At 39.2% G+C, this 12,199-nt stretch overlaps 1 protein-coding gene across 1 annotated transcript; it reads right to left on the reverse strand.

The window, feature by feature from the left end:
- Nucleotides 1–4,764: 4,764 nt before the first annotated feature.
- LOC138169590 (interferon-induced protein with tetratricopeptide repeats 1B-like) lies at nucleotides 4,765–11,908 on the reverse strand. Its single transcript, XM_069099177.1, has 2 exons — nucleotides 11,690–11,908; nucleotides 4,765–6,529 (listed from the first exon to the last, which is right to left on the reverse strand). The coding sequence occupies exon 2, from the start codon at nucleotides 6,523–6,525 to the stop codon at nucleotides 5,254–5,256; it is 1,272 nt and encodes a 423-aa protein (XP_068955278.1). The 5' UTR covers nucleotides 6,526–6,529; nucleotides 11,690–11,908; the 3' UTR covers nucleotides 4,765–5,253.
- Between the last annotated feature and the right edge of the window lie 291 nt (nucleotides 11,909–12,199).

Raw genomic sequence — 12,199 nt, forward strand, 5'->3', positions numbered from 1 at the left:
TCTCTCTCTCTCTCTCTCTCTCTCTCTCTCTCTCTCTCTCTCTCTCTGTGTATGTGTCTCTGCATGTGTGTGTCTATCTGTCTCTGTCTCTCTCTGTCTCTGTCTGTCTCTCTCTGTCTGTCTCTGTCTCTGTCTCTGTGTCTTTCTCCTCATTTCATTGCTCTCTGTCTCTGTCTGTCTCTCTCTGTCTCTGTCTCTCTCTCTCCTCATTTCATTGCTTCTTGAAACTGTGGCAAATATTTTGATGATGTTGAAAGGTGTGTTTTACTCTTTGAACTGGTTTGATGCCTTGCGTTACTTTAATATTTTAACATTTGCTTCTAGTTGCTGGTGGGGATAAACTAGAATTTTGGACATGCTTTTCACCTGAATTCCTTTCTGCATGTATTTCTCTTGTTATTGCTTTTAGTTGGGCAATATGCCAGCTAGACATTGATGAAGTCTTCCAGTATGCTTCTGTAGATCTTCAATAGCTTTCTTGGATCCTTTCTGCCATATCTATGTTTGATGTCTGTGCTTAAGAGGTTTTCTTTGATAGTTCTACTTTGCTTCCTGTTATTCTTACTATGGCAACAACTAGCAGATATATTGCTGTGTGGAGGTCTTGAAATATATTTACATTTTTAAAAAATACTGTGGAGAGTACATTCATTGATGATAGCTATAGCAAATGCTAGTTTTGCTAAATTACTCTGCTTTAGAATAATGGGTCTGCTAATTGGATTCCTATCATCAAACTCATTTTTTACAAGTCCAGAAAAAGTATTCCCATCTCCTTTTCAGAAACATTTCAGATACTTCAATGCTTTTTTTATCACTTATTTTACTATTAATTATAATTTCTGGAATTTGCATTAAGCAAATATTTTCAACGGCCTCAGGGTCATAGTTTAAGAGCTCACCAATTTCATGTCTTGTTTGGTCTAACCTTGGCTTCGAGTTGAAGTCGTTCCTTATGCTAGTCCTTCCCTGTTCAGCAATACTTTGTTACCATATTCCATATCATTGCCACCATGTAATCAGAGCACCCTGTTGTTTTAGTCCAAAAACAGGTTTATAACCTTTCATCACATAATCGTTGCATGATATAATTCTGTTTGTTTTACCACTTAAAAGGCAAACAGCAGTAATGTATTCACCAGTGGTATATGGATATGCAGTTATCTCTTGCTCATTGAGAGCCGTGAGCCTAGAATTCTCAGTGCTTGCACATTGTCAGTATATTTTCCAAAGCTGACCGGCATGGTTTGTTTAGAATGGTGGACTACGGACAGTATTGTCACTCACCCCTGTGAAGAGCCATAGGTGCAAGTGGAGCCAGCCAGCAGCAGGCTAGGTTGCCATGAGTAAGTCACATGATATGATAAGACTTGTATCTTCCTGCACTAGCTGATCTGTACAGTTCATCTGCCAGCGATACAGTTTAGTAATAAATGATTTTTAAGTAATACCAGCACAACTTTTAAAGCTTCACATAATGGCCACACCCTAATTTTGCAAAATAAAAATTTGTCATAAAATCTGTGATGACTATTCAGTGATACACAGTATGTTATTTGAAACTGAGAATACCATTAACCGAAAGCATTATGAATACCTTGCCTGCAACTGATTAGATGTGTTTTAAATTTTTTTATAAAGAATTGTTGGCACATAAAGGATTCTTATCTTTTGCTCATTTCACATGAATTCCTGGTTTGCCTACTTTAGTGGTCAGCACCTAACCTTTCATATTTTTATTTATTTATTTATGTGTTTGTTTATTTATTTATATTTTTTGTTATACCTGTGACATTAGGAATTGTTATGAATCATGAGGGTCTATACTATACTTCCTCATTTTCCCTTCTTTTGGTTAATAGGAAAGGAGTTCTGCTACTAGGCCTTTCACTCATATACTCTCAGTAGCATGATACTCAGATTGCTTCAAGGAAAATGTTAGTGAGCCTAGAGTTTGAGTTTCAAGCTTCTGCTTGAGAGAATTATAAAATCATTCATAAAACTAAACTGTCATTCAATAGTCCCTGGGGGAATCTTTTAATATCTCATGACAGAATTATAAGGTATTGTATAGATTGTGAAATATAAAACCCCTCAGGATCATCCCTCTATGAATAGTCTGATCCCAAGTAATGACATACCTATAGATAATAAGAATGAATTAATTTCTAAAAAGAGAGAACCAAGTCTACAAAATAGCACCAATAATCATAGACACAAGAAATAAGACAAAGTTTTTTTTTTCAGCTTTGCCTACACATACAGAAGGATGGAAGAGGGGAGGAGAAAAAATAAACTCCTCAGCTGATAGACTTTATGAAGACAGAAGATTTCACTACTGATCAGGTCCTTCCTCCAATCGGGTTATTGCAGTCCTGACTACATTGGATGCTGATGATGGCCACCAGAGCGAGCACAATTGTTTTCTGCTCCCAAAAAATAGTATCTGCCGAGTTTCCTAATCACTGTAGTAAGTCACATTGTATCCCAGCCTTTCTCTGTCTCAGTACCCCAGACTTCTTGCTACCTCAAAATATTCTCTCTCAGTACAAATCCTGTGAAGCCATGATAGACATCCCCACCCCACCCTCTCCAAAGAAGGTATTTCATTGGTCTTTGGAAATTTGTAAGAGATGTTATAATACAGTTAACTCTCATGGGGAGTGGGGAGAGGGGAGAAGGGTTTAGGAAGGGGTCTATTTAGAAATTACTAATGTAAAAAAGAAAAGGAATCGATTAAATTAAAATTAAAACAATGTCAAACTTTCGGCTTTCACAATAGGGATCAAAGATTTAGAACCAGAAGAGAACTTAGAGGTTACAAAATCCAAGCCTCTCATTTTATAGATGAGGAAATAAGGCACAGAGATGAAGTGACTTGACCAGGGTCTCCACACAGAGCCAAAATTTGAACTTCATTCTCCTGACTCTGAAAATAGCACCATCTTTTCCCACTGTTTCCTAATGAGTTTGCAAGTCTGTCAACCTCTGGAGTTTGATGGGTTTATGGAGCAATGAACTTTTGTCTAAGACTTTTGAAAGACTTGCCCTCAGAGAATGTGAACATGCCCATTGGCACCTTTTTGAGAGGACAAAAATAATCTCCTAATTAAGTCTCATTGCCTGTGGCTGTTCCAAGATAAACTGGTTGGTTTGGAACCACCCTCTGGAGACCTCTAGACAGGAGATGGACTTTAGTGACTAAGGCTGCCTCCAAATGATTTTTTTAGTTCACCCTACTGGAAGAATGGATTCTTGTTGGAAGAACCACCCCCTTGTACTAGCTCATAACATGTGTGTTCACCTAGGCTTCTTTTCCCTATTTCTTTTTTGCCTTTCTCCTGATTGAAATCCTGAAAATCCAGGAGGTGAGGAAGGTGTGGTTGGAGGTGGAATTTCGGAAAAAGCTTGGGGTTTGGGGAGGCTAGGTGGCACAGTGAATAGAACACTGACCGTGGAATCAGGAGGACCTGAGTTCAAATCTGGACTCAGACACTTAACGCTTACTAGCCGTGTCACCTTGGGCAAGTGACTTAATTGCCCAATTGCACTGCCTTTCCCCCTCCAAAAAAAAACAAAGCCTGAGGCTAAAGCATCATTAATGGCTGCCTTGGAGCAGAAGCCCATGGAAGGTACATATGTTTGCCCAAGAGGCCTGAGATATCCTGACTCCCTTTAACCTCTTTGTTCTATTTTGAGTACTGGTCAGAGACCTGAGACCTGAAAGTATGAGAGAAGACATTCCCAGCACAAGTGATTGCTTAAACATTTACATAACATATACATATATACATATACATAACATATTCACGCATACATATAGCCCTGTCCACACACACACATACAGCAAATAGAGAGAGAACATGTGAGACCTACCAATTTTTGTCCTAAAGAAGCTCACATTTAGGGTATAACTAATTAATCTAATGTTTCAGGACAACCCCCAAATAGTACCACCTACACTCTTATCCTTTTTCTGCTGCTGTGGCAGCAGTAGTCAAAAGAAAGTACATAAGACTAAGAATCATGTTTTTATCTTTTGTTTCATGAGTTTCTTTGATCACTGACCTACTGGTGATAATCTTCTCCATACTTGCTTATATTGACTTATCTTAAACATTGGCCATGTGTTCCTGGAATCATCATCAAGGTCCTTCCAGCATTGTAGAAGGCAGGGTATGGACTACCCTGGCACAGTCTTCAAGACCCTAGAGTCACCCACATATATGATTAGTCTTCAAGGTAGAAATTATGAGAAGATAACTAAATGCATGCTTAAGACATATCTGTCTGCTGTGTGTGTGGGTGTATGAGGAAGAAACAGAGAACTAAATGAGAGAGACTGAGATGGAGAGACTAAGTGGGAGAAAATAGGGGAGATAGACAGAGAGAAATGGAATTAGGTGGGAAATACATGATCATATTTTGTAATAGTTGGTGCAGTGGATACAGAAATGCCTGGAGTCAGAGGACCTGAATTCAAATCCAGCCTTAGACTCTTACTAGCTATGTGACAGTGGGCAAGTCACTTAACCCTGTTTGCCTCAGTTTCCTCATCTATAAAATGAGCTGAAGAAGGAAATAGCAAACTTCTCCAGTATCTTTGCCAAGAAAACCCAAAAAGGGTCATCACAAAGAGTTGGACATGATGGAAATGACTGGACAACAACAACAATATTTTCCCAAAAGTTTTAGAATAGTGAATTGCATTTAATTTGTTGCTTTTTTTTTCTTAATCCACAGTAAATGACTGGATGTTGGAGCTTATTAAATATTCATTCCTATTTATTTGCATACTTTTTAAAAATTTTTCATTCAAACATAATAAGCATCAAAAATACAAATATTTAAGCATATATGGAATAAAATTTTATAAAGACTCATAACATTTAATATAGTAGAAGCAGAGAATTAACAAATGACAAATGAATTTGAAATGTGCTTCCTTTGGGTCCCTCTCCAAGACTACCTGAGGTTTCACTACGTTTGAACTTTATTTTCTTCTTTTATGTGTAGCTGTAGCAGATGTTGTATTCTGGCTGATCCCATTTTGCGTCAAAGACCTTTCAAAACAATACTGTAAGAAATAAGTACTGATTGGCCATTGATGCAGATTTCCCAAACATACTTGGTGCACACACAGTTACATGCCACAGATTCTTCATTCCCAGGATCTCATCTCTGAGCTTCACAGTTCTTTGATTTCTTACATTCAAAATCTGAGAGAAGCAGATACTAGGCATCATCTCTATTTTAATGAAGTCGCTTTGCCTCTAGTTTCTTCACGGCACTTAGAAGAAGGGGCCTTATATATGTCTCTTTATTAACTTTTAATCCTTCCAAGTAGTGAGTATGAGCATTATCCTTAGACCTCCTGTGAAATTCCTGAAAGCGACCATAATGATAGTGGATCTCTTGCTTTCTCACATCCTCGAGCTGCTCCATGCTCAATACTCTCTGAAAGTTTTCTTCTGCATTTATGTAGTCACCAGCTTCTGCATACATTTTGGCCAAATCTATATAAGCCAACACAAACCCAGGCTTGTACTCGACTGCCTTTTTAAAGTGATGCAAGGCTAATTCAATTATTCTGTCAAAGAGTTGTCTCCTTTCAGGTTGGTTTTTTAGAGTTCCCTTTATCTGAATCATTTGATCCTTAAAACAAAGCCCCACCTGGTGATGCAGGAGAGCAGATGTTGGCATTTCCTGCAAAGCGAGTTTTAAGAAATGAAGAGCTTTCTCAAGGGAGCCCTTTATTCGGTAAAATTTGGCCGCATAGCGAAAGACATAGGGCTGTGACGACCGGGCTCTTAGAGCCTCTTTAATGTACCTTTCTCCCTCCTCTGGATTTTGGTCCTGAAGTGTCAGTGCAAGAAGAGCCTTAATATAAGCATCTTCTGGATTGAGACTGACTGCCCGTCTTAGGGCATTTAGAGAAACATTACGAGGATTTCCTTGGGAAATTTCATTCAGACGGTACACCGTGATTGCAAAACCAGTGTTAAATTCAGGGTTGTCTGGCTTTAATTGCAGGGCCTTTTGGAAACAGACTCTGGCCCTTTGATAATATCTCCCCCCAAACTTGAGCAGGGCCCACCCTTCCTCGCAGTCAATTTCTGGGAACTCCACGCTATAGCGGGAGGGACTTGAAAGCTTACTGCAACTTGCCTCTACCTTGTCAAGGTAAGTCTGAGCTTCTGGGAGTCTGCCCAGGTGATGATAGATCCAAGCATAGTTTCCCCAGGCCACAAGGCTTCGTATTTCTGCTTCTTCAGCATGGTACCTTTGGATTAATTCTTCAGCCTTTTTCAAGCTTTCCAAGGCTTCCTCATTTTCTCTTTTCAGGTGCTTTACATAGGCCAGTGTGCTATGTACTCCAACATTGGATTTTGTGCCCAGGAATGAAATCTCCTGCAAAATTCTGCCCTCTAAATCAGGTAAGTCAAGGTCTCTTCTTGGTAAATCCCATGTAAAATGACATCGCAACTGGATCAGGGCGTCCATGATGGGATTCGCCTCAAACATCTTACTGTGGATGAAAGAGCATTCCTTTACTAGGTGAGAATTACCAATATGATCATCCCAAACCCTGTAATATCCATTATACTTTCTTTCAGTTCCCTTCCTGACCTATATCCCTCAGGTGTGACTGGATAATACTGGTTACCCCCTCAGTGCTATCTCTTCTTGTAGGGACAGGGGTTCTTAACTATTTTTATGCCATGGTCCACTTTGTCAGTCTGGTGAAATCTGTGACCTCTTCTCACAATAATAATTTTATATGCATAAGACAAGATATAAAGGATTACAAAGGAAATCAGTTCTATTGATATGTAGCTATTTTTAAAAATAATTCATGAAAGTCAAGTGAAGAACCTTTGTCCCAGAGGGATCAGTAAAGGTGTATTGCTCGAATATGTCCATATCACTTTGAGCTCTAAATAGGGGAGAAAAAGAAGCAGGAGTTTCAGGAACTTCCCTTTCTCACCTGCAGGAGCTGATATCTCACCTTCTGTATGTGAACTACCATGGGAGGTTTCAAAATTAAAATTACAGTTAAGTTTTATGAACTCCTTTCTTGTACCAAAGAGAGGGGGAGGGGAATAAGTATTCAAACAGCATCTACTACATCCAGGTACCATGCTAAGTGCTTTACAAATATCTCATTTGATCCCTACAATCCTATGAGGTATATACTGTTATTATCCCTGTTTTACAATTTGAAAAACTGAGACAAACAGGATTAAGTGACTTGCCCAGGGTCACACAGCTAGTAAGAGTCTAAGGTCAAATTTGAACTCAAGTCTTCCGGATTCCCTGCCCAGCATTTTGTCTACTTCCTAGCTGCTTCTAGAAACTGACCAGGGTGAAAAAGCCATAAAGAGCATTCTTTTCATCAATCCTATTGCTCTTTGAATGAGAGTCAGGCCTTGATGGAAGACAGCATGTCTTGAGAAAAAGGATTATTTTCTTTTTATATTAATAACCAATTTAATATATGCAATCCAAAGATCCTCTTTCTGATGAGTAACAACCAATTATTAGTAGTTAGTTATTACTAGGGTTTTTTTTTTCCTTTTTTATTTCCTCATTCACAGTCCAGTCCTGGTGAAGGACAGAGCTGATTGACAATTAGACATTCTCCTCAATCCTGGGTGAAATCTCACCCAATTGGGAGAGATTTTTTTCTGATTAAAGGGTAAAAAGAGGTCCATGACTTCAGGAAGGTGATGTCATGACTTGCAAGTGAATTAGATTTAAGTGAGGGAGGTCTGTGAAAAGTCACCTTTGCACTCACTCTCTCCCCTGGAGCCATCTGGGTCCAGTGGCCAGATATAGATCAGAGTAACTAGAGATGGCCTCAGATGAAGTGGGAGGCCTTGGTCTAAAAAGACCAAGCTTTAAAAAACTAAGGTCTTTCCCAGGCACAGTATAAGTAGAGGCAAGACTTGGTTTGTCTCAGGATAAAGATGTCCATGACAGCACCACAACGAATCCCTTACTCGACAGGTCCATGTTGGTGGGGACTGGGGGTGGGATAGGATTCCTCAGGAAGGAAAAGCTTTGCTTGCTTCTGCATAATCACAATCTCTCCATGTCAGGATAGGTACCCTAAAAGGCTGAAGGCAGTATCAGCTCAACCAGACTGAGATGAATGAAAAGCCTGAGAAACAGAGTTTCTGGGTGATTAATAATCAATTTTTTAATTAGGCTAGCATATAATCAATAAATTAAGGTCAGTGGTTCTCTCAGAAACCAGAGACCCCAAATGAAAGCTGCTGAATGTAAAAATATCCTTGGAAAAGGGGGTCTCCCTGAGGTTGAAAATCAATTCTGATTGGTTAACAATTAATCAGAGAATGAATATCATTGGTTAACAATTAATCAGAGAATGAATATTATATTGAGAGGTGGGCTTTCTTTAATAAGAGGCTGGGGGTGGAGGGAGAGGGATAACTTGACTTTGATTACATCAGTACTGTTGGACAAAGAGACTCATCTTCACCCAGACCACTTCCTCATGAGGCAATCTAGACAAGGATCCATCTCCACCCAGACCACTTAACCGAGGCTACTGGGATCTCTGACATTTTATGAACTCTTTCTGTAATGTAATAACTCCTTATAAGGTATGTATACTATCTAAAACATGTGGTTATCAAGAGCAGGGAAGAATAATGAATAAATTAATGAATTGTATTTCTACTTCTATTCCCCAAGCTGATTGCTTAAGTTATGGTTTCTTAATCAACCAGTCAAAAAGTACTTTCTGAGCTTCTACTAAGGGACAATCAGTGTGTTATGGGATACAAATGGCATATAAGACAATGGTCCTGGCCCACAAGAAATCTTTATTCCTGATTCCTGCCATTAATAGATGAAAGTATCTTTACATTTCATGTCCCAAATCCAGCCAAAGCCAGACTGAGCAAATATGCTGGTATTAAGTATTCTTTTAGATAGATGGGACTTAAGCACTGACCTAAAAGTTAATCCTCATTGCTAATCACCTAATTGGGCTAACTGACCATATTCTTTAAATGATGCAGCATCCTGAAACTTTGCCTTCTCTAGCACAGACACATTCACCTTCCTACTGAAATGCAGCTTCTGCAGAGGAAAGCACATCATCCTGGGATAGTGATCAGGACCTGACTCAATAAAAATCAGGATGTGGGCTGACTAACCACTGGAAAATTAGCCTCCCTGGCTGGGTGGGCAGTCAAATTTAATCAGCTCTTCTTCTGGTCTATGGTGTTGCCTGCTCAGGTAGATCCAGTAGGCACAACTCCTGTGCCATCAGACTTATAAACACAAAATATTGGGGCAACTGGGTGGCACAATGAATAGAACACCAGCCCTAGAATCAGGAGAACCTGAGTTCAAATTTGACCTCAGACACTTAACACTTACTAGCTATGTGACCTTGGGCAAGTCATTTAACCCCAACTGCCCTGCCTTCCCCCCTCCAAAAAGACAAAAAAAAAAACCCACAAAATATTGTCATGTCCCCTTAACTCTAGTTAAAGTCAAAGGCAGCCTGGTATAGTGGTAAACCCATTTGAACTTGGAATCGGAAGACAATTTGAACAGTGTTGCTAGATGGTAGCTTTTGGACTATGCATAAATCATTTACCCAGTGCTATCAGGAGGGTAATGCCCTGATTTGTGTGTGAATTTAATTTAAGTGAGACAGAGCTGCACAAAACTCATCAACCTCATTCTCTCCTCCAGTCATCGAAGGCCAGTGGCAAGACAAAACTGAAAGAACTGGTGATGGCTCAAGATGCAACGAGTGTTCCTGGTCTTTCTAAATTAAAGTCTTTCTGAGGTCTCAATTTTTCTGAGGCAAAGCCCATTTAATGACTAAGGACTAGATAAAAGTTAAGATAAAGGATGGCTTAATTAACTGTGACAAAAAATATCAGTCTGGGAGGGTGAAAGCCTCAAAGTTTCTGACCAGAACAGAAAACAATTGCTATTTACAGTCATTGTAAGCCATCAAAATCTACACAATGCACCAGAGGCTTGGGCTGGTGGCTACTATTAGCCATTCAATGGAAGCCAGAGATTTTTTTTTGTCTTTTTGGAGGGGGGAAGGCAGGGAAGTTTGGTGTTAAGTGACTTGCCCAAGTTCACACAGCTAGTGTTAAGTGTCTGAATCTGAATTTGAACTCAGGTCCTCCTGACTCCAGGAAAGGTGTTCTATTCACTGAGCCACCTAGCTGCCCCAAATGATTTGTTTTTAAAGGTGGACTCAAGTAGCACCCTTTGAAACACTATGGGCTTTTTAAAAGCCCTTTGGATGAACAACAACAACTATGTCTACATTTTTTTTAAGCAATCAGGGTTAAGTAACTTGCTCAAGGTTACACGGCCAGTTATTTCTGGGTGTGGTGCTAAGTATCTGAGCCTGCATTCAATCCCAGGTCATTCTGACTCTGGGGCCGGGGCTCTTACTCACTGTGCTACCTGACCGCCCCAACTATGTCTACATTTAACCCCAGTTATCTCATCTATACCACTTTTGCTAATTAAAATATCGTATTGTAATGAAATCAAGAGAAGTGTTCTGTTTTGTAAGTAAAATTATACAAAATAAGCTTAAATTTTTTTTTCATGCAAAACAAATGAACTTAAGAACAAATATTTTAAAAGCAAAGCAATGCATATGAATTTAGTCACTTTTTCTTGAATTTCCAAACACTGTGGCATAGACATATCCTAAAGAGAGTCTTAATTTTCCCTATTTCTAGATGTTCTTTTATAAATAAACTAATAAAACTGTCAAACTGGAAGGAAGGAAGAAAGAAAGAAAGAAAGAAAGAAAGAAAGAAAGAAAGAAAGAAAGAAAGAAAGAAAGAAAGAAAGAAAGAAAGAAAGAAAGAAAGAAAGAGAGAGAGAGAAAGAGAGAAAGAAAGAAAAAAGGGAGGGAGGAGGAAGCAGAGACAGATGAGGACAAAGGGAGAGAGAAACAGTTGGAAAGAAAATCAGGTATAGAGGTATAGACAGTGAAAGATAAGGAGAGAAAGCTAGAAAGACTAAATGCAAGACAGACTAATGTTGGGGAATGGAGGGGGGGGGGGGGAAGGAAGATACTTAAACAGAGACAGAAACAGATCTAGAGGGAAAGAAAAACCGAGAGAAATAATCACCAGAGACAGATATTCAAACAGAGACAAGAAGGAATATGGAGAATAAATTCAGTAAAGACTGCATCTTCAGTTTTCCCTTTCTTCTTCTCTCTAGCTCTTTCCCCTTGACCTCCAAGCATGAACAGGTTGTTACTATATTGTAAACAAAAAAAGACAAAATTTTGCCTTACACTATAACCCCTTAGAGTTTACCACCTGAAGTCAAAATGAATCTCCTCCCATCTGGCCACAACTCAATAGTAGGTCATTTATAGAACATAAAAAGCCCTTAAGAAAAGTACAGGTCACTGATGGAAGTAAGGAAATTAATCTGCTACACCTAAAGATATGGCAAAAGGGAAAGGGACAAGTATGTTCTGTTGCCCAAATTGAAGAAGCCATTATAAAATATTGATTATGGAATCTCCGGGAGTTCTGATGCAGAGGAACCGCCTCCATCAGAAATTTAGGCTGCTTCAACATATGAGCTCTAGAAAGAGAAAATTTGAATGTAACCAATAGCTTAAGGGGAAGAAGCAGAAAAAGACCCTTACCTCGTGGTTCTGTGTGTGCCCGTCTGTGATCCTGAAGAAATGTAGTCCCGACTATATTCAGGATTTATGCTCCAATTAATAAGTTGGTGTCTTGTGCCTCTTCAAGGAAAGCTGATGTAGTAAACATGAATGTGTGTGTAAGATAAGAAGATTTGTTAATGTAGGATGTGTTTTTGGTAAGGAGGAGGAAGTGAAACCACACCAGGAAAAAAAAGGAAGCAAAATATGAAACAGAATTATATTAAGCTACTTTTGGAGGAAAGGAGCATTTCGGCAGTAAATGACAATAGCTATGAAAGAGGCCTGGTTGAGAGTAAAATTTCTGACATGGGGCACATGATTTAGAAAACATCTAGGAAAAGTAGTTTTATCCAAAGGTAGACTTTCCAGTGAGAGTCAATGTGACCTAAAAATTCAAAAATGGGAACTTTGGGGAGCTGGGATCTAGTCTCAATTCGATTTCTGCCACACTGAAGTCCTCACAAAGTCAGTGAGTTCTGGGTGCCCAGT

Source organism: Petaurus breviceps, unplaced genomic scaffold (genome assembly GCF_028583685.1).
Source record: "Petaurus breviceps papuanus isolate PSGF00001 unplaced genomic scaffold, PetGlider_PUasm1.0 37, whole genome shotgun sequence".
Lineage (NCBI taxonomy): Eukaryota > Metazoa > Chordata > Mammalia > Diprotodontia > Petauridae > Petaurus > Petaurus breviceps.

Excerpts from the sequence above, each read along its gene's own strand:
- LOC138169590 (XM_069099177.1), bottom strand. The coding sequence starts at position 6,525 with ATGTTTGAGGCGAATCCCATCATGGACGCCCTGATCCAGTTGCGATGT.